Raw genomic sequence first — 26635 nt, 5'->3', positions numbered from 1 at the left:
ATATCCTGCAGAACTTGGAAGGTACAGACAGGATCAAGCAGAGCATTAGGAAATAGAAACTCATGATTAAGCAAGTGAACACTGTGCAGAAAAGTAAATCCTTGTCTCCATAGGCATTATCCAGATGTAATACTAGACAAAACTGAAATCAAACTATTTGTAACTGGTCGCTGTCTGTATATTCTACAGCTTCCTGGTACACACCCTGAATAACTGGATTCTCATTTGCCAAAGATGTGGCCAATCTGTAGCTGAAGTACTTTGGACATATGATATATTGTAAGATTCTTAAAAACTACGCTTCAAGTGTCTTAAATTGATAGTTCTAAGCTAACATACTACTGACCTTAATTTTTTTCCCTGAGCTTCAAGTTTCTACTTGTAAAGAGTGGTTGAATTTACGTGCATTCATCAAGTTGAAGTCAGATCAAAACTCATTCTTCCCATTTCAAAGTCACATAATAAATTTGCCAGTTCATGTCGTCTTCACACCATTTCTATTTTTTTTAAATGTTTATAAGTTTTAATTCATATACATCACACTTTTGAATCCAAGTATCAGGATAAAATACACTTACCAAGAGCATTGTTTTGGCAGTACTATTTTTACACTTTCAGACAGAACTAAATAAAATTTTTTCTTTTCAAAAAGGGTAAAACATTTAAAACCATTATATAAGCTGATTGTTGCCTACAATCATGAAACAGTACCAGATATTTTACCAGTTGCCTTGTCAAAACTCAAAAAACAAAACAACATTCAAACATGATATGTTTGTTATTCTCCAGCACTGTGGCCAACTGGAACATGATCAATGAAATTGTGATGTGCTAGAATAATCAGTGCTTCAGATCTAATAAGGTTTTGTATTTTATTATCCCCACTAGTAACTTGAAACACTGCAGAGAAAAGAAGGAAAAATAAAAGAAGGAAATGGGACAGGCAGGGATAATGGGACCCAAGCCATACAATTCTTACTGAAAACAGTAATGACTGCCTACAGGTTATATTTTTACCTTCGAAGCCATCAAGGTCTCAAATCTGGAAACTTCAGTTATATAATTATGAACCCTGGTTTTCATTTCTTCTTTTTCACGTATTGCATCTTCAAGCTCAGTACTGATAGCCTAAAGAGGTAACATAAAGGCAAAATTGTGCAGTACGGTAAATTAATCACTATATAATACTCTATCAGATTAAATCAAAGTAATTGCCTATGCCCTAGATTTTTTTCTATTCTACCTACAAAAGCCTTTGGGATTTGTATGGTTCAGAAATATCCCCTATCACCTTAGATACACCAAAGGGTTTCCAGGCAAGAATAATCAGAGAAAACAATGACTATCACACCAGCTCATAAAATATGCAGCTTCCCTGACAACACACCATACTGGTCTCTGGAAAATTCGACATACTGATGTTTGGAAGCTGGAATTTTTATAGCCATAAGGTTCACTATCCCTGAGTGAAGGCAAGTTTTAGGTCACTAGAAAATCAACTTTATAACAAAAGAACATTTATTTTAAAGTGGAATTGCAAGATAAAAAACCTAAATGCATTACTAAGATCATATTTAGACATCTAAAATGCATCATGGAACTTGTTTTAGATATTTGAACTACTGACTCCGGCCCTCTCAGGTTCAACTCTCACCTTCCTCTGAGTTCTCTAGTCCAGAGAGCCAAAAAGAAAGTATCTTTTGCTATCCCCATGTGGGGGAAATAAAGGATACTGCCTTATTTCTTCCCCTTCTTCTCTTTGTGGTCTATTAATATTCATTAGTGGCAGACTTTTTCACTATGTGCCTTATTTAGCATACAATGGAATCAGTCTGCTTATCTCTGTGGTAGCCTTCCCAAACATACTTGGAAAGCTTTAGTCATCACCTTATGATAATATTTAACATTTCATCTTATTAGATGCCTGGGAATGGCAGATCTAATTTCAATAATACATCCACATATTTACGTATTGCACTATAGGTTTTGCGAGAACTATTCAGGGTACTATATCACTTAAAAAATGTTGCTATATTGTACTCACCTGGGCCAACTGAGGAGAATTGAAATAAATGTTTTAGCTAACAAGGTCCTGATTATTTTTACTGTTGGCGTTTACAGCAAATTGAAACAAACATTTTAATCTCAGTATCAAAATTGTAAAGGTATCTGAGTCTCATGAGGAGCTGCAATAGTTGTATTTGTATACAAATTGAATGTAATGAGTTGCAACAGCATTTTGCGATAGCTCTCTAGATCACACTCACATATTCTCCACACAGTCTTTGTAATGCTTAGCTCACTAAAAAATGTTACCCTATAAACCACTAAACATTTTTGTTATATATTGTCCATACGCACATTCTATCGTACAGGGATATCCATATCACATACTTGGAACTGGGAGGCGTTTGGTCAGCAGTAACCAGTTGCTGCACAAAACCAACTCGTTATTCCTCCAACTATGTGAGGGATTAACAAGACTGAATGCACATCAGGCTGTCCAAGCCATGGATCTCAGATCCAGAGAATTCCAAGGAAGAAGAGATGGAGCAATGACGATTGCAAAGAGTGCAAAGGAGATATACTATATAAGCCCCTTATGCTTTTGAAAGAATGAGCCTTACACACCAGTGGTTGATTTAATTGTGAACCCCTGGAGAACATCTAGAGACAAAGATGTCGCAAGAATAATAACAATGATGGTAATTGTACAGTCTAATCCACTGAATCTTTCAACTATTTCAGTTTTGCAAAATTTTTATTTAACTTACATCAGCTTCAGATAGCTCATCTTTCAATAAAATAGTCAATGATAACCTACAGAAATGGGTTATTCCTCAAGACTTTCAAGATTTTATTTCAAGTCTGATTCTACAACTGACATAAGTTTAAGTCACGCCTTTATAGCATGCACTTTGCAAGGAAATGGATTTAGCCATGAGCAGCTGAGAGGGATTTGTGTAATTCCCAACTGGAAATCTGATTGTAAATACACATGAACCACCTCAGCGGCCACTGGGCAATCATAACCCATTTCCCAGCTGCTTTCTGGCCTGAAGCTGCTGACTGGCCAGCTGTTAGCATTGTACATTATGATTCTAAACTACTAGAGAGCTAACGAAAGATAAAATCAAATAAAATTAAACAAATAAAAATATAAAACGCTGCAAGCAGTCAAATAAAGCACCTGAACAGAATCTCCAAAAAAACCCAAAATACACACACAGAAAAAGCTGCAATATACAGCTGAACCTGTGTGTATATATATTTCTATCTATAGATATAGAGGTGACACCTGTGTCTGTATATACATACACGACATCTACTTTACCTACGTAAAGACAATCCAACAAGAACATTTTTCCAGGGAAATAGACGGCACCTTTGAATTCACCATCTAAAAAGCCCACACAATCTTGACATAATGAAAAGGGAACCCCTCCTATTCTCATCGATTGTGAATCCTTATCCATTCCTGAAATCAGGTAACAAATTCAGACTACTCAGGACTATCATACCCTAAAAATAAGTATTCTTCAATCCTTCTGCCTCTTCTAGCTGTTAAGCCCTCTCTCCTCGCTTACCAGTTGTTTTGTGAGTCACGTCCCTCACAAACAGTCACTCACTCCAATGTTGTCTCTAACTCTGGCCTAGGCAGAGCTGGAGGGGGCCGCAGGGCTCCCCTTCCCCCCCAGAGGGGGAAAGAAGGAGCCCAGCCACCCCCTGGCCTTTCACACCTACACACAGCAGACACCAACAGCTGAACTTGCCAACAGCTTCCGGTGGCTGTGTATACATGATTTTGAGCAGAAGCGAAAAACACGAGTGGTGATTGGCTCTTCAGGGAACACTGCCTGGCACCCAATCACCTCTGAGCCCCCATATTCTCGAGGGGGGGCCAGTTTCAAACTATGACACCTCTTATATTTTCTCCTCCAACATTAACCTTTTCCAATTCACCAGTGAAAGCAAAATCCCTGCAGAGAAACACACATGAATGGCAACTAACCTTGCCAGGACTAGAAATTCAAAATTTGCCAATACCTCTTTACAGCCACTGCTACCAAGGCTCACAGAACACAAACATGAAATCTACATTCCAAAACATCCTAATCTTAAAACATGGCAAAAATCCTCATTCAATAAATCCAATGTTTCATGGAAACTAATGGATGAAATTAATGAATTACTATGCATCAGAAAGAATTCAGACATGCTAGCAATCTCCTTCCTCTCACTTTCTGACTAACAATTTGATGTCTGCTTTTGTGGTTCCTTGCTCTCTCTCAATAATCAATTCCACAGATAATAAAATACAATTTTTATCAATTAAATACCAACTACCAAGTGATAGAACCAATTAACATAATTTCATTATATTAAAACCAATTATGTCCTAGATTTATTTTATTTAAAACGTTATTTAGATTTCTTTTTTAATCTGGGGGAGGATGACTAAACTGAAAGCTTGCCTATTTCTCCCCCAGTGTATTGACTACACTTATGTATCTGAAGTAATTGCTTTTACAATTTCAATATCCCAGTGTTAAGAAATACCAAGAATTAAACATACCAATCAAGACTGGGGATATAGCAGTTTTGATGTAACACTATATATAACCAAGCAAATAAGTGGTTTAATACATCAGTATTATGTACTGCACCTGGTTTTCTCTGGCCATTGTAGCTAGGTCATCTTGCAATCGTCTGTTTTCTTTCAGAGCCATTTCCTTTACTCTTCCCATTTCTGCAAGCTCTACTTGGGACGTATCAAGCTGGCATTGTAAGCTAGATATCTCACGGTCTCTGTTGCTCAGCATGTCCTTCATCTGGCTATCAAGTGAAAATATTATTTAAGTTGTTCCTTCTTGTACTAAACCACATAGTGCTGAAAATGATCAGACATGGATATGCAAAGACATTCTTGCTTACTGAAGGCTGATAAACTGAGTTGAAATATAAACATTAGTATGTAAAAGTCAATATGCAGAAATAAAATGGAAATAATTTTCAACTTTGAAGATTTATTTGGTAAGATGAAACTTATTATGCAAACAGCAATTAAAGATACTTATGTTTATCTGTGTTTGCTAGTGGTTGCAGTGTGTTACCCACTGCATATTTTATATAGGAGGAAGAAGATAGCTTACACTTGAAAGACAACAATCAAAAGAGTAAGGAAGAGACTAAACAAAAAAGTAGAAATAAAAATATGTGTGAATTTAAGTAAAATTTTTCATTAGTCTTTTGTCACAGATATTTCATGTATCAATGCAGTAAATATTTGGTTACATTGGTCTTCAAAAGTTTAAATATTAGTGTTTAAATATTTTCTCTTAAAAAGCTATAGTTTTCAAAGTCATGCTTAAAAAAAGGCAAGAATGAATGATTAGATGAAGCCCAGCTAAAAACCACATAAATATATTTTAATTAAGACTGTACTGGTAGCTCATGCTAGGACTAAATTGCCAATAATTAAGAATTTAGCTGTGAATTTTACCTGGGTCAATCTAATAATATCTAGTGGAATAAAGCTACTTTTTGACTGATAATTAATAAATGTTACCAATTTAGGGAAATAAATATAGACAAACAACTGTTAATGGTTGTCTTAATAGTGTCCTAGCAGCCTGCAATATAATTGCAGAGGAGGTCTATTCAAAAGTTGTGTACATCTTTCTCAACACAGTACACTCCTTTACTTGACTTAAATGGAAGTAATTCAGTTTCATCAAAATAACTAAAATAGCCATATACTTTCACTTTAAAACCACTAGGTAAAATAAAATCTCTGAAGAAGGCATCCTAATCTTTACTTACTCTGTTGAGGACTCCAGCTCAGAGAGAGTTAGGCGTAAATGAGTAATTGTTTTTTCCTACAAAAATAAAAACAAAAGTTCTACTAGATATCATTATATTGCAACACAGTAGATACTTCAGTTTAAAGAACTTTTCATTCAAACTTTTATTATAACTCTTTGCCAATAAGTAATTGCATCTTTGCACATTCAAATTTCCAAGCTTCTTTTCTTTACTGAGGAAGGATAGTCTTGTCATCAAAAAAGATGGAAGCTACAGATTTTGTCACCTCAGGCTAGAACCTTATAGCTCAATAAATACCTCCAGGTGCAAAATGCAAAAAAATACTTCTTTGTATTCTTGGTGTGTTTAGGGAATACAGTAACATTCATAATTAAAGTGCTATTGAGTGGGCAAATGACTCTTTGCATTGGCTAGGTCCAAACATAGTGTCTAAGTGATGGCTAGTGCTCTGCACAGGCTTTGTCATGAAGAAAAAATGTCTCCTTAAAAATTAACTGCTTTAAAAATGCCCAAATGGACTGCAAAGTAGTACTTTTACTGCACATACCTTGTTAGCTAAGTTGTCATCTAAGCATGCAATTCTTTCTGTTTTTTCATCCACAGTTTCTTGAAGACTGTCCTTTTCTTTATCCAAAACAGTAATAGTACTTCTAAGCACATTGACTGCTTCATCCTGTGAAGTGCTCCTCTGGTTTAACCTATCTATAAATAAAAGAATAAGTGTTTTCTATTTTAAAAACAGAAAATAAGCATAAAAATAACTACTGATTACCTATTTTCTCCTTTAGCTTTACAATTTCTTCTTGAGCTGCCTGCAGATCATCCTTTCTGAGGGACAAGCGGTGCTGTAAATCTTCAACAGACCTCTGGAGCTGGTCATTTAAGAGCCTGGAAAAGTAGTGTACAGTTGAAAGAAGTTTGGGACCTATTCAGGGTCTTCAATTTATGGCTCTTAAGCTGCTTGAAGTGCTGGCACAGTTCCAGCATAACCTCCTGACAGGGTTGTATCATATCAACCTGCAGCATGGGATTGTGTCACGTAATCAGCCCTCTCCCTTGAGAGGGAGGACTTAGGGATTTCTGAAGCCAACACTACTTGTTTGCTCTAGACCCCTGCTGCAAATCCATCTCAACACCATTACAAAATGGAGCAATGGAACCTCAGTGGGACCACCATGATAACCCGAAACACTCGCTTCCTCTGATTTCTGTTACTCTTGATCATGTGCCTCTTTACTTGTGTCTTTCGACTGTTGCTTTATAAAGATTTTGATACATAGCTCATAGCAGTGATTATCAGCGACACAACATCTTAAAAAGTAACCAAATTGACAGCTACAGTTTTGATCCTACTTTTAAGAAATACAGAGCCTGAAAGATACATGAAATCATCTACCTACATAGTTGTTTTTCTTGGAAAGAAATATCAGAGTGACTTAGGGGAAAAAAAAAAGCAAAATGAAAGTAATTAAACGGATTATTTATGAAACGAGTCAGGAAATAAAAATCCCTCCCCACTGGAATCCCACAAAAGCTACAGAAACTTTTCATTATTAGGAAAACCCCACCAATCCAGAATGTAGCATGTTTGCAGATAAAGATTGCTCTCATCGAGTTCAGAGTGAAACTTTAGAAAGGAAAAAAAAAAAGCAGGGGTAGGAGGAAAAACACAGTTCTAACAAATTGCCACCATGTACAAAGTAGAACCAAATGCTGAAATGACTGTAGCCCTTCTATCCTTCTTTTCATAATATCAATGCTTCCACAGAAATTACAAGGAACCTAACAAGATATTTCATTTTTATGAATGTTGTCACAATTTTACCAACAAATATACTAATTGTTTTACCAAGAGCCCTCTTTGTGCAATTGGGAGCATTAAATGAACTTCAAGTCCTGCTTCTCAGCTTCAGTTCTTCACAGTTATTCCCCTACTATTGTACATTGCAGTGTAGTACATTGTAGTTCAGGTGGGGAAGGGAGAATAAGACACAGACCCTATTTTCCCTTGTAAAACATTCGAAAGATGTCATCTACAGCATTATCTATCTTGTAGTGATCTCTTACATCAAAGCCTCTCACTTCTACCTGTATGTTCAAATTTCTGCCCAGATTTTCAATACTCTGTACTTTCTCTAAGCCTTTTCCTTGTTCTATGACATTTAGACAGCTGATGGGAGCTCTTTTCTAAAACAGCTTTAAAAGAGCACAGCAATGATCCTGCAAGTTTAAACAGACCTTAAAAATACATGGGTACACTTGATCCTCCAGTTCTGAGCAAGTTGGTTAAATCCCCACAGACTGTGTCTATGGATCACAAGATGTCAGCTCTCAAAACCGTGGTATGCGCGTGATAGCATTAGCATATGAAAGAGAGCAATACAAGAAAAACAGCTCATGTAAAATGCCATTACAGAATGATGCTCCATGAACCACTCAGTTCTGGAATATCAATGTCTGCTGCCTGGCATAAAATTTTCACTATTACTGACAACTTTGTAAAACTGGCACAATCTGGTTCTACTGCTGCAGTTTGTAAAGGCATCTGTCTTCCTTTTAACAAACAGCATTTGGAAATTCTTTTAGAAACTTTCTGTTCTGCTACATTCATAAGCAGAGAACATGATTATTACAGGAAACTATTCTAGAAGGAGGAGAAAATTTTCATTCACAACCTGCCATAAAAGTTATAGGTATATCTGGTCATCAAATAAGTCCAGGAGGAGCTTGCTGTGAAAAGCCACCACAGCACTTTCCTGACTCACATTTACTTTTCCATAAGACACAAACAGTATAAGTGATCTTAAAAATATTTTATGGTCTTTCCCAGGAACTCAACTCTGTTATAGAGTCATAGAATAAACAAAATTACTTTAGCATCTCTGAAAGATCACCACATTTTGTATCAGACTTACTGAAGTGAGCAAATCTCAGCTTTAAATTGAGAAGAATCATCAGAAGTCTGAGCAAGTTTACTGGACTTCAATTTTAATTCATTTTCCAAATAGTTTGTTCTTTCTTTCAGAATGGTGACTGTAGACTTTAGTTCACACTTTTCCATCTCAAGCTGCAATTTAAAATAAATAACCAAATGTTATTTTTGCAGAAAGCTATCACAGCTTGGCTTTTAAATAAATTTAAGTTGAAAACAGTTAGTAAAATTAATTGCTAGAACAGACTATCCTATTTTAGAAATAATAAAAGCTTACTTCCTAAAAACACACTTACTCCTTGAATGTTATTCTCTAGTTCTGAAATATCATGCTGCATCTTTGATTTTTCAAGGTTTGCTGCTTCTTGCTGAATCTGAGATAGAAATATAGAATTACATGTAACAAGGTAGACATTTTTAGATTTAATCATAGAAATTTAAGCTTCATGTTTAAGAAAACATTGCTTTACATTCTTTGATGAATGAGCAACTGCAAAGCTCTCTCTGTAAAACTACAGAACATTAGCTGAAAATACACCACTGCAGTTTAATATAACATTACTGAGTTTGGATTTGGTTGTTGGTTTAGATTTTTTTAAATAGTATATTTATACTTGGATCCAACTAAATTAATATTTGTGATTTCCTGTAGAGTTTATTGAGCTACAGGGTGCATGCATGTATAGCTTAGTGCCCTAAGATGTTTTTGATTAATTTATTAAATTATCATTAATTACAAAATATAAGACAGATTACAAAGCTAACAATATATTGCCTAATATGCATCAAATATATTGTTGCTTCTCTCTTGTGAGTGAAGTGCATGATTTCTTCCACAACAGTGACACACAAGCATCTTCAAAGTAGTGTATACCCACAAAAATATTCTGTGGCTGGCACTTCATATCAAGATTTTTCACACAAGGTGATGTCATGCTTGCCCGCAAATACTTTAAGCGTGTTCCTCTCCTCCTTTCCCCAACAAGGAACTATGTTTACAAGGAAAATTTGATACAATTCATTGAGCTCTCTCAAGTGAGTGTGAAATCAAAAGTTATTGAAAAGGGTAACTGACAGTCAGCCAAATACAAACACAGCACTATTGTATAAGCCTTCCCTATATGCCACCTCATTGTAAGCAGTGAAGGTATAAAAGCTCACCTTTAATTTTTCTCTGAGGCTTTCTTTTTCTGCCATTAGTCTTCTAAAGTCAGTCAGTGCAATGTCTCTTTCTTCTTCCACGTGACTTTGAGAAACTAAACTATGCTTTGCTTCTCTTCTCATCCTGTTTAATTCACTTTGAGACTTAAAAAGATTATTGTTTGTTAGCATCCATGGACTGCAATGTAGTGTACACACTAACAAGAAGTTCTATTATAGTCTTATTTTGCTCTAGATAACTAAAATGTATTCCCTAAATCACTCAGTGGAGTGACAATTTATGCTGACTACATAACCATCATTCTTCTACTGTTCCAAGCATAGACTAACTTCGCTCTGTTCTCTTATCTTTCTGATTTCAGAATGCCAGTACGATAACTTATTATGTCATTATAATGGCTTTCAAGCTAATAAACTAAGTGGAATACATAATTTTATTAACGAATAATAAAAATAGGTATATATTTTATTAGTTTTTGTTGTATTCTAGTAGGTCTATACTCAAGTTCTATTATAAAGGTTTTTCACTTTAAACAAGCCACAGTACAACAAAAGTTAATTGGTTATTTCAATGCAAATTACAAACAATCTCTTCTTACCTGCTCATAAAGAACATTTAATCTATTTCTTTCTGCAGTCAATAATCTGACATTGGACTGAATTTCTATCATGTGTTTTTCAAATCTGTCTAACATGGACCGTAGCTCATCTCTTTCTCTGGTGATCAATTTAAGCTCTTCGCCCTGCAAAGTGACCAATAAAATTTATGTTAAAATAAGCTAATTAAAATATATGGATAATTAATACCAAAAAGAACTCATGCTAATAGTAATACATAAAAAATACATACAAAATCAATTTTCATTGCAAGAAAAAGCCTGGCATTGGTGGTATCATTTAAACAATAAGAACTAACTGTTAAGAAGAAAAAGCAAAGCAGTGAACAGTAAGACTTCAACCTCTTTCTGGTTATTATCCAATTCTATTTATTTCAAACAAAATGATCAATAATTAATCAATATGGTGCTGTAAAATGTGACTAGGAAAATAAAATGCAAGTTCATTGGAGTTTCTCTCAGTTGGCTTTTTGCATTAAGAATGTAATTTAGAAAATTACTACAGTCATTTCCCATCACTGAATTTGAAAATATATTTGATGGTTTCTTAAATGTTTCTACAGTATTTCCATTATTTTTTCAGCTTGTCCAGACAGCAGGAACTTTACCTTCTCTGGAGTCCTGCGGCTTGGGCTAGGCCTTCGTCTTATCATTTTCTGAAGATATTCTAATTCTCGCTTATAATAATCTCTGTCATCTTCTAAAGTCTTCACAAATGCATCTAGACGAGATGGAGATTTGTCTCCTAGGGCTATACCATATTCTACTCTCATTCTTTCTATTTCTAGGACAAGTTCTCGTTCTGCAAAAGAAACAAAACAAAAAACCCAAGTGTATAGGAAAGTCATTAATTTCCTCAAAGACACTTGCATGCAGGATGGACTAACTCCCAGCAACTGTTGAAGCAATCCTGCCAAAAAACATGTAGGAGTCCTGGTTAATAGTAGATAAACATGAGTGAGTAGAATAAGACCAATAGAGGTCTCACAGCACCTTGGGCTGTATCAACAGACTGAGGGATGTGATTATTTCCCTTTAATTAGCACTCATTAGACTGCACTTAAAATACCGTGTTCAGGTTTGCCCCTCCTAGTACAAGGCAGATATTGATAAGCTTAAGTCCAAGGGAAGCCCTCCAATTTGGTCAGGGAGCAGAACACTTGCCCTACAGGGAACAGCTGAGGGAACTGAGCTTGTTCGGCTTGAAGATGAGCCAGAGACCTAAGAGCAGACTGACAGTACCAAGAGGGAGTTATACACAACATGGAGCCAGTTTCTTCACAGAGGTGCATAGTAAGTAAACAAGGAACAATGAAGATTAATTGCTACAAGCAACTACAAACAATACAAGGAAAAATATTTTACTCTGAGAATAGACAAACACTGGAATGAGTTGCTTAGAGATGTTGCAGGATCTCCACACTTGGAGGTTTTCAAGATCCAACTGGATAAAGCTCTCAAGAAACACAGTCTGAATCCACTCACTCAATGACAGAGTATAATAACAATTTTGAAAATTACTTGTATGAAACTGCCATAGAATTAGTATAATGTGGGATCACAGTAAAAAGCTCAATGTTCAGTTCTCACATAGAGAATGAAAATATTTCTCCATGACAAAAGTTTTCACTTCAGTTATGACTGAAGACCTACAGCTTTCTTTTAATTTACATATATCAAAAGTCTTTCAGTATTATTAACTGCATCTTAACCAGGAAAGTATTCTATTTCAAAATTTACAGGAATATAATTTGCAAGAATTTACATTTGATGATTTACCTTTTATTTCTAAGTTCTCTGCTTTTTCTGTCAGCCTTTGCTTCTCTTGTTGAAGCTGGTTTAACACCACCTCAAGATTGTCTTTATCACCTGTTTTTCCAAAGAGTTCTTCATTCAGTCTCTCATTCTCCCTACGACATGAGCACAACTCCTGAAGTAACAAGTATTATTATAAAAATTAGAAGTGCCAATAAAGACAATAGAAAAAAAATTATTAAACATTTTGTTGAACTTTTAATATACAACACCGTTTACTTCTGTTTAACTTGGATATTTTATGCTTTAACATTTGTTACAGATCATTATTGTTTTTATACTGGTTTTTATTACATCAAAGTAAACATTACTTTTGACACGGTTTGCAATCAGCAACAAAACCAGGAACATTAACACCTGTTAATTCAAGAAACCAACCAGTAGGATAGTGGGATACAAACATGCGAGAAAAAAGTAATGACTAAAGCAATAAATAATTTTTAATGGCATTTGGTAACACTGCTGACATTAAAGTACATTACAATACTGCATCTCAGTCAATCCAACCCTGCAGCTAATCAAATGCTATTTGGCACGTTTTTCCTACAATCTGATGCCCTGAAAACTAAGTATTTTTGTATTTGCAAGTTCACTAGATGCACTAAAACACTGTACTCAGCTAATACAGAACTTGTTATATGCTATATAGAAAGAGTTTGGTCTTCAAAGAGTTGATAATTCCAATGTTTTTTATCTGGGCCACTATGCTTTGCTTCTGAGTGAGCCAAGTATTCCATAATTATTCACAGGTTGAGGTTTCTTTCAGTTTATTTTTCCAACAATATGATGTAGCGTCTTTAGCTTTTTCATTTATTAATGAGTAATTTTTTACAAAAGAGTTTTGGGCTACTACAAATGTTCTCTTGTTGATTGTTAAATTGATATTTTTTATAATAAATGACACACATGGATGACACTGTGATAAAAATGCTACAAACAAGAACTGAAAATATTTTTACTTACTGATTTAAGCTTTGTTATTGTTTCTTGAAGATCCTGTATTTCACTGTGTTTTCTTTCAATTTCTTTCTATCAACCAAAATTAACCTATATGTTAAGAGTTACATATTCAAAATGACAACAATTCCTTTGTTACAAAAAAAAAGGAAGAAGATGACTTTGGTAAGAAATAAAGTGTAATTAGTTCTCTGTAATAAAGTAGTGAAGTTCCTATGAACTGAAAGCACAAAAAATTTGTGGTATAAACACCAATGCTCTTTTGGAGCACAACAATTAAATGAAACGCTGCACGACTCCTCATAGAGAAAAACCCCTCCAAACATACACATTGCTGTTGTAAATATATATTATCTATCAATACTTTTAAGTATCTCAGGATTTTATTTCATACTAAGCTATTAGAAGAAGAAAGACAGATTGCCACTCAACTAAACTCATCTCACCTAGTACAGTAAAGAGATAAAAGAGTTGTAATTAATCATCCTTTAGTGAGAAATTCTGTATAATATTAAGCAAACTGGGAAAAAATATCTTTTACTCTTCCTTTCACATGCCAATGGGTCATTCCTTGCAAGTAGAAGACATAAAGCCAAATAAAGTTGAGCAGATCCTTCACTCTGTGACACATTAGTGGTTACCTTTGCTTCTCCTATTTCCTTATCTGCAGTCTCGAGCACAATTTCCTTGTGTCTTTCCAACTGCTGTGCCAAGTGATCTATTTCATTCAGTTCTTGACACAGTTCTTCATTTTTATTGCTTAATTGCACTACCTCACTAGTCACATTTTGTTTCGTGTCCAAGAGGTCTTGAATGCGATTTTCAAGTTCTTTGTTTCTTTGCTGAAGATACTCAACCTGAAAGACATTTTTCATTAAAATATAAATATGCATTGTTAAACTAGGTAGCAAAAGTTCATCCCAATCTTCTGAAATAGAGTATGTGTATATCCACAGTAAAAAAGTGATATCCTGATAAAAATGGCAATATTTTCTATTTTTAAAACTTAATGTTTATCAACATGAAAAAAAAATTATTTTACGAAGGTGCAAGGTGAAGGAATGTATCACTACATCTTTCTTTATCTAATTTCCTGAACCTGAGGTTTACTCTAAAAACAAAACATTGAAAAGCAGAGATCTGTATAGAAAGCATTCTTGGGCATCAGGATGGTAGACCCAGTGTAATCAGTTTTCTAAATTTTACAAGATATGACAACACATTCTTCTCTCCACATCTGTGGTATTATTTGATAGGTTTAGTCTCACTGTTACTCCTTCATCAAAATAAAGCCTTACAGATCAGATTTCTAAAACCTATCTTGCCCCTAACATATTTCGCACCTTAAACACAGCCTCAGAAATTCTGCTCTACAGACATTGTTTTTCCCAGTATATCATTACCTGAGAGCAAAGAGAAAAGGGGCAGGGATGTAGAGTAGAAATAACAAATACCCACTGTAAGTTACACTACCCAGGAAATGGGAGCCTTGAGTATCTTTAAAGATTCAAGATAACAGATTCTCCACTTCTACCTCCACACAACCTTCCTCAAAACTCCAGAATTACTGTAGACACAGAAGAAAATCTGAGCTCTCTCGGTCTTGAATACTGCTATATGCAGACATTCATACATTTTTTGTCAGAGAATAAAAGTGTTATATTGGGACTGAGCCTGAGCAATTAGTCTTGATGGTCCAAAACCAGCCTCATGCAGCTCTGGGCTTACTCTCCGTACAATCAATTTGTGTTCATCATGACTTACTAATTCGGGATCACCGAACACAGTTGTACTGCTTCCAAGTCACAGCTCATTCTGTATTTTTGCAGCACTGAACATGAGATAATAAATTCTCCAACGTGGCTCCCATGCCACCTGTACATCATCCACAATCAGTATACAAAACATCTAACTCAGATGAAAAAAGCAGAGAATTGATGGTATTGGAAAAAGCAGAGAATTGATGGTATAAATCCAGAGATGGGCTTTACTTGATTTGTACCCCAGTTCATCTTCTATTTTTTCATTTCTCATTCTGAGACTAATATTGAATGCATGATAATATGCACAGTAAACACAAACATCTTTAGCCTAAGCTTATAATTTCCTTACAAGTCTTTGTTGGAATAAAGGCAGGGACCATTTGAGTTCAGTGAGGAAGATTTCCCACTCTCTGATGAGAATATCTACAGGACTACTCCTTATCATAAGCACATATACCATTGTTAGTTCCTAAAACATAAATGGCATGTACATTAATAAATAAATAAAAGTATTTCCAAATTCGGTGAAAACAGTGTATCATACAGAAATTTGCTGAATACTTTCAGATTAACATACAAAGTACTGATGTGAGTTAATAAAATTCTTCACCAAAACCTTTCTGACACTTTTAAATCAAGAAATGAAATTTCCTTAGACAAGAAACACTGTCACCTAAAAAGAACGGCAAGTTAAATTAATTGATTTAATATCTATAGTGATTTTATTTGAAGAGCTAGAAGTTTTGTGGGTTTGTTTAAATTGCTAATATTTTTAGTTTTGACTAAACAAGTGTAATAAATCCATTACCTGCAAATTTAAGTGGGCAATAAGCTTCTCATTACTTTTAGTTCTTGATTCCAGAGAGAGAACCTCATGAGAACGCCCACCATCCAATGCCAGCAAAAGGCGCTCAATTTCTTTGTCTCTTAGCTCAACCTTTGAGGGGGAAAAAAGAATTCTATGCTATCTTATATACCACTTAATAGACCCTTTGTTTAAATAAACACATATGTAACATTCAGTAAAAAGATATGCACCTAAAAATGTGATTTCTATCTTATATATAGACATATATATTTTAATTCTGGGTTCTTCTGAAAAAAGTGATTCCTTTGAAAGAAAAACAAATTAATCAAACAGAATTTGTAGGGAAAAGCTGAAACAATTTCCACCAGATTATTTTCTTGAAGAAATCCAAACAATTTCCATTTAAAGTGAAGGTAATGAATGTTGCAATATAAATGTCTGAGACTGGCCCTTAAATTTAGGGAAAAATCTTTTAAATAAGCTAACTTAGTGACTATTCCAGTCACTGAAAAAAAGAAATATTAGAATGGGAAAACCAAGATGTGAAGAAAAAAAAAAGGGAATGGTGTCCACAAATCCCCAGATATTGAAAGACATAACATTGGAACATTTTATGCAATTCCATCACTTTAAGACTGTACACATCTTATCAATCTACTCTAATTAAAATATTGTAAAATCTGCAGTTCATAAATTAACTATTAAAAATTTTAAAAATATATCCAAGCAGTGAAAAAAAATCACTCGAAGATATCTGTAGGTCAAATTACTATTTTGGAGAAATTAACACTTATGCACTAAAAAGAACATACAAAACTATGATTGTCAAGTTTAGCTTAATTAATGTAATTTTAATACACAGAATATATCAGCAAAACCACTGGGCAAGTATTTTATCATTGCTGCTGTCTTCAAAAGCGGAGGAGAGAAACGGCTCAACATAGGTAAGTTAGAATAATTGTACTTTACAAGCCCTACAGTGCCTTCCCAGCAAGGTTTTTAAAACATGAAGGACACTGCCATGCCTTCTACAGCCAGATAATAGTACAGATACTAATATCAACAACAAAAATAATGATGATATAAACATACTTGTTTGCTATAATTTTTCATTCCACATTCAGATATCTCCAGTTTTTCTTGTAGCTCTGTTACTTCTGACTGAAGTTCATGAATTCTGAAATGTAGCAATATATTGTTTATGTGAATTCATGGAAGAATTGTATGTACACAATTTAATATAAGAATTTTCTCTTTGCTCCTGAACCCAAACATTTCACAAAGAAATTAGTTTTGTTCATATGGAATACTAATGCAGGGTCTGTTGTTTGAGATATTGTAGCAGTGTGACCTTGTCTGGCTGCCAGACCCCCACCCAGCTCTCTCACTTCCCTTTCTCAACAGGACAGGGGAGAAAAGATGAAAAAGCTCATGGGTCAAGATAAAGACAGGGAAATAATCTACCACTTCATGTCCTGAGCAACACAGACTTAACTTGGGGAAGACTGATTTTATTTATCATCAATTAAAAAGAGCAAGACAGTGAGAATCAAAGGTACACCTATACTTCAAAATGAAAAAGTTCTTTACATTACCGATTATCAGCCACCTGAAGAAGGTCTGCAATATAAGGGTCCTCTGGCTGAGGAACTGGGTAGGCACTAACACCTGATGGGGGGACAAGTTGGTCTATCTGCATGCGCTGACGCCTGAAGGGAATGCTTCTTTTTCTGCCTCCTGAAAGCCCAAACCCAAAGGCTTATTACTTGGAGTTAAAGCACAAGAATCATCTTCTTTAATAGAAATTTATTTTTCCTATTTATTGTACTGCTTCTGAACAGGCACATTTCAACATTTTAATCTTTCTGTAATAATTTGATAAAATTTATACATTTTAGACAACACCATTCTTGCAGGTTTATATCAGTTTTGTTAAACTTTACCTTTATAATTAGGAAACATGCAAAGTTCAGTATAAGTAATTTTCCCCACTGTTCAAGACCCTAAATAATTTACAGTTCAAACTTGTTGAATCTGTTAGTCATTTAGCTTATAAAGAAAGCTAAAACATCATAAAAGATGTTTTCCCCCTCCCATTTAAGAACTATTTCATGATTGAACTGACCTCTGCATTGCTTGGTAATGTTTTTATTCTTTCTATTCTATTGTCATTTCAGTGAATATCATAAGCATATCAAGCAGACTTTGTTCTTTGATTGCATGGTAACATTATATTTTAAAAAAAGCAAAACATAGTATCATTTCCAGATGAAACAATTACTCTTCAACAAATTATTAAATAAGAACATACAGATGATGTAGTAAAGAAAAATCGCAGAGGACTGGTGACCAAGGAACAAGTATGCAGGAAGACAGACAAAGGTGTAACATGTCATCTTTGAAACAGAGGACATGAAGTGCAGAAAGGTGTGGAAAAATAAAGAGAAATTTTAATTTTACCTAATAATCTATTAACTTTTATCAGATGCCAAAACTACATAGATAATTCAATGACTTAGAAAGAAAAGACAATTTCAAAATTTCACAAAATAATTCTATTTCACTCAGCTTGAAAAAGATTTAAAAAAAAGGAAACCCTACAAAGAAATTAAGCTGAAAGTAACAACCAGAACATTTTAAGCTAACAAAAGACCCTTTAAATACTGTAAGCTTTCAGAGGGTTGGAATATTTGTAGACGTATTTTGCATCTTGCTATTTTTAGATTTTTGTTACAAAAATCTCAATTAGTCACTTTCACAACATCAATTACCTGTCAAAAATATTCAAGTGTCAACAACCTGCCTCTGACTAAATTAGGTGCAGCAATAAAAACAAAGCTGTTAATAGTGCTTTCTAGTCACATTTTAACTTCATAGTCTTCTACTGAATCTAAGTTTGCATTCAAATTTGTCCCTAACACAAGTGATGACCTAATGAAACTTCATACAGAGAAATGACTGAATTCAGAGCCAAACATTTTAAGAGATAATGTTATTCTACTGGATATTTTACTGCGATAACTTCTCTTACTAGAGGAAGAAAATATTATGTTCTGCAGATCCAAAAAAGCCCAGAGAAACATTAAAATACCTGTGATTATTTACACTCACCAGGTGTTTGCACCACTGCTTGCAGATTCTTCTCCTGAAGCTGCTGAATTTTTTCAGTCTTCGCTCTGTTCTCTTTTTCCAACATTTTAATTTTATGTATATATTGGTTATTCAGAAATTTCAAGTCAGAAGTTCCATGTTCAGCCCTCCTTAAGGAGGCTTTCAAGTCTTCAAGGGAGAGAAAAGCAGTATTATCTCTCTTATTCACTATTACTTTTCCTAGTTGCACCAAAACAGGCATAAAAAAAATCCTATATTCTTTTTCCATAGCATGAAATTATCAAATACGCATACATATGTGCATATATTTACACACAAAAACATATATTTTTACATATTTTGCAAATAAACCCCCACTGTGGAACCCCCCACATTTAACAGGAGTATTTCATTTTAAATTAAAAAGTATCAATTCAGTGTATGAAAGTATATGTTAAAATTTTTAACATTCTCATGTTTGATTCAAACAATGATTTGAGGGACCTCAGAAGCTTTTTAACTGCAAAAGAAATGTTTGAGCATAAGTTTTAGTTCATTAAAGGCACCAAACTCAATGACCACTCGCACTCACTTATAAGTGCAGATAAATTAATCTGAAGATCAAGGATTTGGCCACGATTCTATTTTGGCATGGAAGAATTGAAAAAAGTATCATAATTTTTATATTACCTTTAACATGACGATCAGACCGCTCTTTCAGTTTTAATATTTCTAAATGTAGTTCATTATTTTCCCTGGTAAGTTTAGCATTTTCTGTTTTATAAGGTTCCAAAACAGTATCATAATTGCTGCATTCTTTTTCAGTTTTTCCAGCAGATAACTTTGCACTGCGCAAGCTCTCAGTTGTATGAACTAAGTCACTGGAACGAAGGAGCATCAGATGTGTTAGCAATGTTATCAGCCTTTACACTGCAGGTGCAAATGTTTATTATGACCTGAGAAACAGAACCCTTTCCCCAACAGGGGGAACAAACGGGTTTGAACAAAGAATCAGAACGTTCATGTAAGAGAAACTGAAAGACAGGAACCATTTGTTCAAAAAAAAAAGTAGATAGGAAAAGGCAGGACAAATACAAAAAATAAAGACAGGTAGAAAGCACGTCAGGAGTTTAGATCCGATAATTCAATATACTCTCTTTTCTACATAAAGTGACATTTGGCAAGATGATTTTTTCCCCCAAGCACTTTGCAAGTTCTAGCACTACTTACCACAGAAGGTCACTGGTACTTACACGGGGATCAGAAGTACCATAAGAGAAATTAGTGGTACATAAACTATAAACATTTTTGTGAAAATAGTAACAAAGCTAGGCATGGAGAAAGTAAAACTATCTTCAAGACACCAGAATAAGACTTTATGTTGAAGGCAGACTACTCCACACCTGTGTCCCCATGGTTCTTCCATCTGTATTACATGCTAGAGAGCAACAGAACCAGAATAGCTACATTTGCATGTATAGCCAAATATAACTGGATTAGTGTGGAAATTACTATGTTCATAATCACACAAGCCGTGAAATGGCAAATATATTAAGAATGTCATCTGAAAATTTGTTTTTCTTCTGTTATCTGTCCTGTAAAAAGTGCAGAGATAGCCAACTTAAATTTCTCTAAATGAGATATTAGTAAACAGAGATGTGAATGTTTGAAGTCACAGATCAGACAACAATTTTTTATACAACCAGTTATAAGAGTGTGTCCTTTAAGCACATTTCAACAGTGACTATTTTTTGCTCTCTTATGAGGTTAGAAAAGTTGAATTTTCCTAGAAATTTCCTAGAAATTGGATTAAATTAAATCTTAAGATGTTCTCATCACTTAAGCAAACACATTTGACTTCATCATGCACAGGAACTTAATGTTAGCTCTGAAATAACACTGACAGAAAGTGATCTTCAGACTAAGCATTCTTCCTTATATGTCAAAAGTCAACAATATCTACTACATGATTACTATTTTTTTAATTAATTTCCTTTTGAATACCTAAAAAGCTTTTCCACCAAGGGTAAACTCTCCACTCCCAATGGTTGCCGATAGCCCAGCTGATCTAGACGTTTCCTGAGATTAGTGAACCTTCGCTCTGCATTTGTACTCATTGTAAACACACCTCCAAAGCAGCAGCTTTTGTCACAGTCAAGAAAAATGGGACACCTGCAAAAGATTGTTGGTTACAGCATTAGTCCTTTAAAGAAGGAATAATACAGAAAAAAAAGTTATGGAAAAAGCATTTTTTCGCGTAGAAAATACAGTGCCTAAGCATGTCCTTAAAACTTAAGTAAACCAAACAAGGATCACAGAGCAACTAAAAAGGTTTTAAACACATCTACATATTTCTTTAAAAAGAAATATTTGCCTTCGCAGTTAGTTTTCTTGTTTGATTCTGACTCTTTTGAATCATGGTCATCATTGTATCTTCCACAATGCAAACTGATAGATAATTCTCAAAAAACCCATGTATTTTTTTCTTTCATATATAAATCTTACTTTCAGGGTTTACCAGTCAGTACTTAACTTATGCCAACCATTTGTAAAACTGCATAAAATGTGTACAATGTTAAAGACAGATTAACTTTGAACATTTATTTTCTATAACGAAAAACAGGGAAGAAAAGAAACCACTGGTGTAGTTCTACCTGCATCATTTTCTGGAATACACAGTTCAAGGATCAGAGGGTTGGTTTTTTCCAATTGACTAATTAGTTATCTTTTTATTACTAAACTGATCTGAAAGGGATTGGAGCAGCACTACTATATCTGAATCCAGATGATAATCTCGGTTTTGCCATGTACATTTGAGGGAAGAACTTTTACATGGTTAGGTCCCTCTGGATTTAGACACAGAATGAGAAAAAAAATCAAATAGTAAAGTTGATGTTTCTTAATATGTTGTAGGGACTGAAAAATTATATGCGGAAGATTTACTCGAGAAGGATAAAAGAATTTTCACTCAAGGAAGTTTTTGCTACTGGGAAAGGCCCAGTATGGGAGAAGCTTCTTTCCCATGAACAGCACTGTATATATTTCTCTGTCTATCTGTTTGAAAAGTAGGATTCCTGTGTAGAGATAACACAGGATTTTTGACTTCAGAATAAACTGTTCCTTAATACCATAGCTATGGCTTAGTACCTGGGGTTACCTGTGTGCATATTAACTCTTACATACATGAAAACTTCTCTTCAATAGTTAGAAATATCTTTGAAAAATAGTTACTTTTGTAAAACATTTTCCCTCTCACTTCTTCAGAAGTTTCAGTATTAACCTACTGGCTGCAAAGACCTCAGCAGACAAACTACCAATCTGAGGAAGTGTTGTTTGCATCTCATATGAAAGGGACAGAATATAGATATCATCCAAACCATGCTCTTTCACAATCCCCTAGATTTAAAAAAATATATTAAGGAAATATATGCAGGTATTTGAAAATAAAATTATTTATTAATAATAAAATGAGAAAACATGCAAGTTTCTCTAATGTCGAAGGCTGGAAAAATTTAACCTCATTGTATTAAGACACTACATCTCTAGCAACAAGTTTGTGGTTGTCAGGTACTGCTCCATGATGAGAGAAAATCACCAGTCTTATAACCACAGCATCTGTTCCAGGTGCCACCAAAAATATTTGCTTGAAGAGGTTCAGGATGTTGAGATAGTAACTAAGCAATGGCAGGAAGAACAAACCCTTACATACCGTACTGGGATGGCTGGAGGAGGCAGTGGCACACTTCTGTCCGCTAAACGGTAACTGTCAGTGCACTAAGTGGAAGCTAACGTCCTGATGTGCAGTTAATGCTCTTTGTACTCCTCTGGAAGCCAAAGATTAAAGCTAAAAGTAATGAGATCTTCGTATTTCTGCATTAATGTTGACGATTCTGTACTGAATTCAGGAAAACAGTGATTGTTACTGTGTCTAGATTTAGGCTCAGGAATACATCTTACACTAGTGCAAGAGTAAACGGATATCTCCTAAGCCAATCTTCTCCTTAAGAAGAACTGTATCAGTTAAAAAGATTAAATTACTTTAAAATTGTTAATCAGATTTGGTTTAAAAGCTCGTGTTTTAGAAAGAGCAAAGTTCTTTTTACTAATTGCATCGAGAAAGTTTTACAGAAGAAACATCAAGAAGAAAACTGCATCACAGCTCGTACAGGAATAAAATCTTTCTGCAGTAACTGCGGAGAAAAATAAATAGACAGATGTTAGCACTCCAGAAACTGTGGCTAGGAAGTACATACAGAATCTTGCTAAATCACTGCAATGGGCATTTAAGGTGGTGTTACCTAAACATACTCTAATATTGGGAGGTACCAACAGCTTTCTGGTGGAATCCCTCTCCTTCCTAAAGACTGAAATTTTTAATTCAACTCATTATTGCCACCAGAATCAAACAGGAAAGGGTATTATCTTAGATTCTCTAGAGCCACATCTGACCCACAATAAGCCCAGGAAATTAATAGCTGGAGTATAGGTCCCAAAGGTGTCCAGGAATGAAACTAAGAGGAATTGGGGGTTGTTATTTCAGAGAGCTTAACATAGATATTAAAGTCTTCAAAGACAATAATTGTTGTACACACTTTGTTGGAAAGAAATTATGTGTCAGTAATTCCAGACCTCTGTCATTACAGACCATAACTTAAATCTCACATCCTAAACTTAGTCTATCACTAGATTTACTATGACATCGAAAAGTATCTAGTAACTTCTCCATCAGGAAAATTTGTTTTTCTGGAAATACAAAATTAATATGTGAACTGTTGTACTGATTCAGTTGAATCCAAGACCTGTCTGACCCAATATCCCATATCTCTGACAGTTGCCACAGCAGCAGTATAAAAACCTCAGAAACATGAGTTAAATCTTACGCCTACACATATTCTCTAAGCCTATAATGCAGGAATTTGATAGGCCTAAAGTTGAACTGAAATCATTACAATAGTACCTGATAGACCTTCCTCTGAGCAGCCATAAAGATTCTTTGCTGTAGCCTTCACTATTCATACTGATTCTTACCATTTGCCTTTCTGATCGCTCTAAAGCATCAGTTAGATGCATTCACAAGTGATACATCTCCCTGAGCGGTTACTGACACTTAGAGACGGTTTAACCCATTCTTTAATTTTACTGATCAGCGCTTGTCATGGCTTAACCCCAGATGGCAATTAAGTTCCACACAGTTGCTTGCTTACTCCCCCCACTCGCACAGGGATAGGGAGGAGGATCAAGGAAAAAAAAGTAAAATTTGTGGACTGTGATAGGAACAGTTTAACAATTGTAACTGAGTAAAATAATAATACTAGTAGTACCACTTATAATAACAATTGATATAAAAAGGAGAGGAGAGAGATTGATAAAACCCAAGAGATGCACAATAAAATTGCTTACCACCTGATGACACCCAGCCCATCCCTGAGCTGCAATCAGCCCTGCTTCCAAGTAACCCCCTCCATTTATATACTGGGCATGATGTTCTATGGTATGGAATAACCCTTTGGCCAGCTCAGATCAGCTGTCCTGGCTATGCTCCCTTGCAGCTTTTTGTGCACCTCCTCACTGGCACTGAGAAGTCCTTTGCTTAGAGTAAGCACTACTTAGCAACAACCAAAACATCAGTGTGCTATCAACATTATTCTCATACTGAATCTGAAACACAACACTACTAGAAAGAAAATTAACTGTATCACAGCTGAAACCAGGACATCTGGTCTTTCTGATTGCTCTTAGGTATTGATTAGATGTATTCACGGTGACACTAACATTTCTCTCAGTGGTTACTGTCACATTAAAGACCATGATGTGCATCACTTTGCCTTCATTAACATTGTTCCTTACCTCCCGCTTTATTACTCAGTCCAGCAAAACTCTTCTGCAACCCTTGGACTGCACTTAACACATCCATATAACAAGCATGTTTAACCCATAACATAACAAGAATGTTTAACCCATTCTTTCACATCAGGAGTCAGTGATAAACAGTAGACAATCTCCTGTATGTTCACTGTAAGGTAGAACTTTCCACACTTTTTTTTAACCACTAGGTATTTTTCTCCATTTTGAAAGAGACCCGCTTTCTTAAAAGCCTTTGGTAAAGAACTATCTTCAAAAGGTTTATTGGAAATCCACGCTTTCTACATAATTCTCACTGAGTCAACTCAATCCAGAATATGCTTTTATATAAAGAAACTTAATATCCTCGTAACTCACAATTGAGTCACGATGAAAGGTACACTGAACTTACTAAGTAAACTTGCAAAGTACTGGAAAGCACTCTTAATAACTTTGGTATTCCCCATGATTTGCATAAATGGTTCGCATCATTCATTGTCTAAATATTTCATGTAATTTACTGTTGTTGTGAAGAAAATGTAATTTCCATTTTAGATGAAAAGCAGAAAAGGGAAAATTAAATGGTAGTTTAAATTAGGCATTTCCAGCCAGGATTTATTAATATGTCTAAATGAGTGCATCTTTCAGTTGTTCACTGATGAGATATTCAGAGCCAATAGCCTCATTTTCTGTTCCCCCTTTGCTCACAAAGACTGCTAAAGGGGACAGCATTCCCATGCTTCATTTTATGACATACCTGGATGGTTGTGAGCAGTCTTTGGAAGGCCTACATGTTTATGAATAGACACAGTTAGCATCTATGAACTGTTCTCTATTGTTCTAAGTCACCATCATCTGAAATTGAACCCTGACATGAAAGATAGGCAATAATGGAATCTTAAATCCAGCTGTTTTGGGCTTTCAGTAGTGAATCAATTTGCATAACATTGTGTGAAAGAAGTAATAGTAACAGACTAACCATTACAGGTAGAATGCAAAACAGAAAAGGTTTAGCACATTGAAGTCCTCCTTTCAGCCTGAGAACAGCAAAATTCAGGTTAAGAACTGTTGCAGATGCAATATTAGTGTTATCAATAAGAAAATGTAATAATGAAAAAAGCAGAGCAAAGGTGTATTTTGCTGTGGAAGAAATAATACAGTCAGTGAGCTATGTGGAATACTAAACTACATCACTAACAATGGAACACAAAGAAATTACTACGAATAAATTTATATGCTATGAAATAATTTTTTTTTAATTGAGTCTGTAACATTAACACCAAAGACAATTATAAACGAGAGTTTCCATTTTCAGTTTTGGGAAAGACCAAAATGCATTTTTTATTCAATAGAACTTATATGTTAGAGGCTTTTTCTTTTTCTTTTTGCATTTATGTTAAATAGGTTTATAACGTGTTCCTGTCTTGTAATTACTGGTCACGTAGCTCATCCCACTATAAAGACCTAGTTCTGCTTTCACCGAGGTGCAAAAGGCACCCAGTGGACCAACCATTTGAATACAACAATGCTTTAACAGGTGCCTCTAGATAGTCCATGGGCGCTGAGGGCTGTGCTGAGACAAGCTGCTGCTGCAACATCTGTTCAAGATACACCGAATGAGCCAGCGCTTGTTTTAGGAAAGTCTGCTTCCAAGTGGATTTGCTGGGAATTCATTTCTGATTAGATATCCATACAGCACGTCTGCTGTGAAGTGCCAGTACTTAGCCAATGGAAAGACAACCCTTGCTCTAGAAAAACAGATTTTTTCCCTAGAGAGTCACAGAATCACAGAATCATTAGGGCTGGAAGGGAGCTCTGAAGATCA

At 35.0% G+C, this 26635-nt stretch overlaps 1 protein-coding gene across 6 annotated transcripts in view; it reads right to left on the bottom strand.

The window, feature by feature from the left end:
* Positions 1–26635, bottom strand: part of CEP135 (centrosomal protein 135) — a 36376-nt gene that overhangs the window by 9338 nt on the left and 403 nt on the right. For 2 of the 6 annotated variants that reach the window (XR_003533161.1, XM_027676417.1), the window contains exons 2-21: positions 20974–21140; positions 19660–19850; positions 18991–19158; positions 17475–17616; positions 16972–17056; positions 15880–16008; positions 15421–15540; positions 13950–14165; positions 13315–13380; positions 12316–12466; positions 11145–11338; positions 10519–10662; positions 9920–10063; positions 9055–9132; positions 8742–8893; positions 6599–6714; positions 6374–6528; positions 5824–5879; positions 4668–4836; positions 1018–1128 (exon numbers count right to left, since the gene is read on the bottom strand). Coding sequence is in view for 5 of the 6 variants with exons in the window: in XM_027676417.1 (XP_027532218.1) it covers positions 1018–1128; positions 4668–4836; positions 5824–5879; positions 6374–6528; positions 6599–6714; positions 8742–8893; positions 9055–9132; positions 9920–10063; positions 10519–10662; positions 11145–11338; positions 12316–12466; positions 13315–13380; positions 13950–14165; positions 15421–15540; positions 15880–16008; positions 16972–17056; positions 17475–17616; positions 18991–19158; positions 19660–19850; positions 20974–21086 (2700 nt within the window). In the remaining variant the exon portion in view is untranslated. Of the gene's footprint in view, positions 1–1017; positions 1129–4667; positions 4837–5823; positions 5880–6373; positions 6529–6598; positions 6715–8741; positions 8894–9054; positions 9133–9919; positions 10064–10518; positions 10663–11144; positions 11339–12315; positions 12467–13314; positions 13381–13949; positions 14166–15420; positions 15541–15879; positions 16009–16971; positions 17057–17474; positions 17617–18990; positions 19159–19659; positions 19851–20973; positions 21142–22678; positions 22794–26635 lie in introns of all 6 variants that reach the window. The other 4 variants (XM_027676418.1, XM_027676420.1, XM_027676419.1 and 1 more) reach the window with 4 other exon arrangements.

This window comes from Neopelma chrysocephalum, unplaced genomic scaffold (genome assembly GCF_003984885.1).
Source record: "Neopelma chrysocephalum unplaced genomic scaffold, ASM398488v2 Primary Assembly neopelma1_42, whole genome shotgun sequence".
Classification (NCBI taxonomy): Eukaryota; Metazoa; Chordata; class Aves; order Passeriformes; family Pipridae; genus Neopelma; species Neopelma chrysocephalum.
This window is presented reverse-complemented; position numbering and strand designations above follow the sequence as displayed.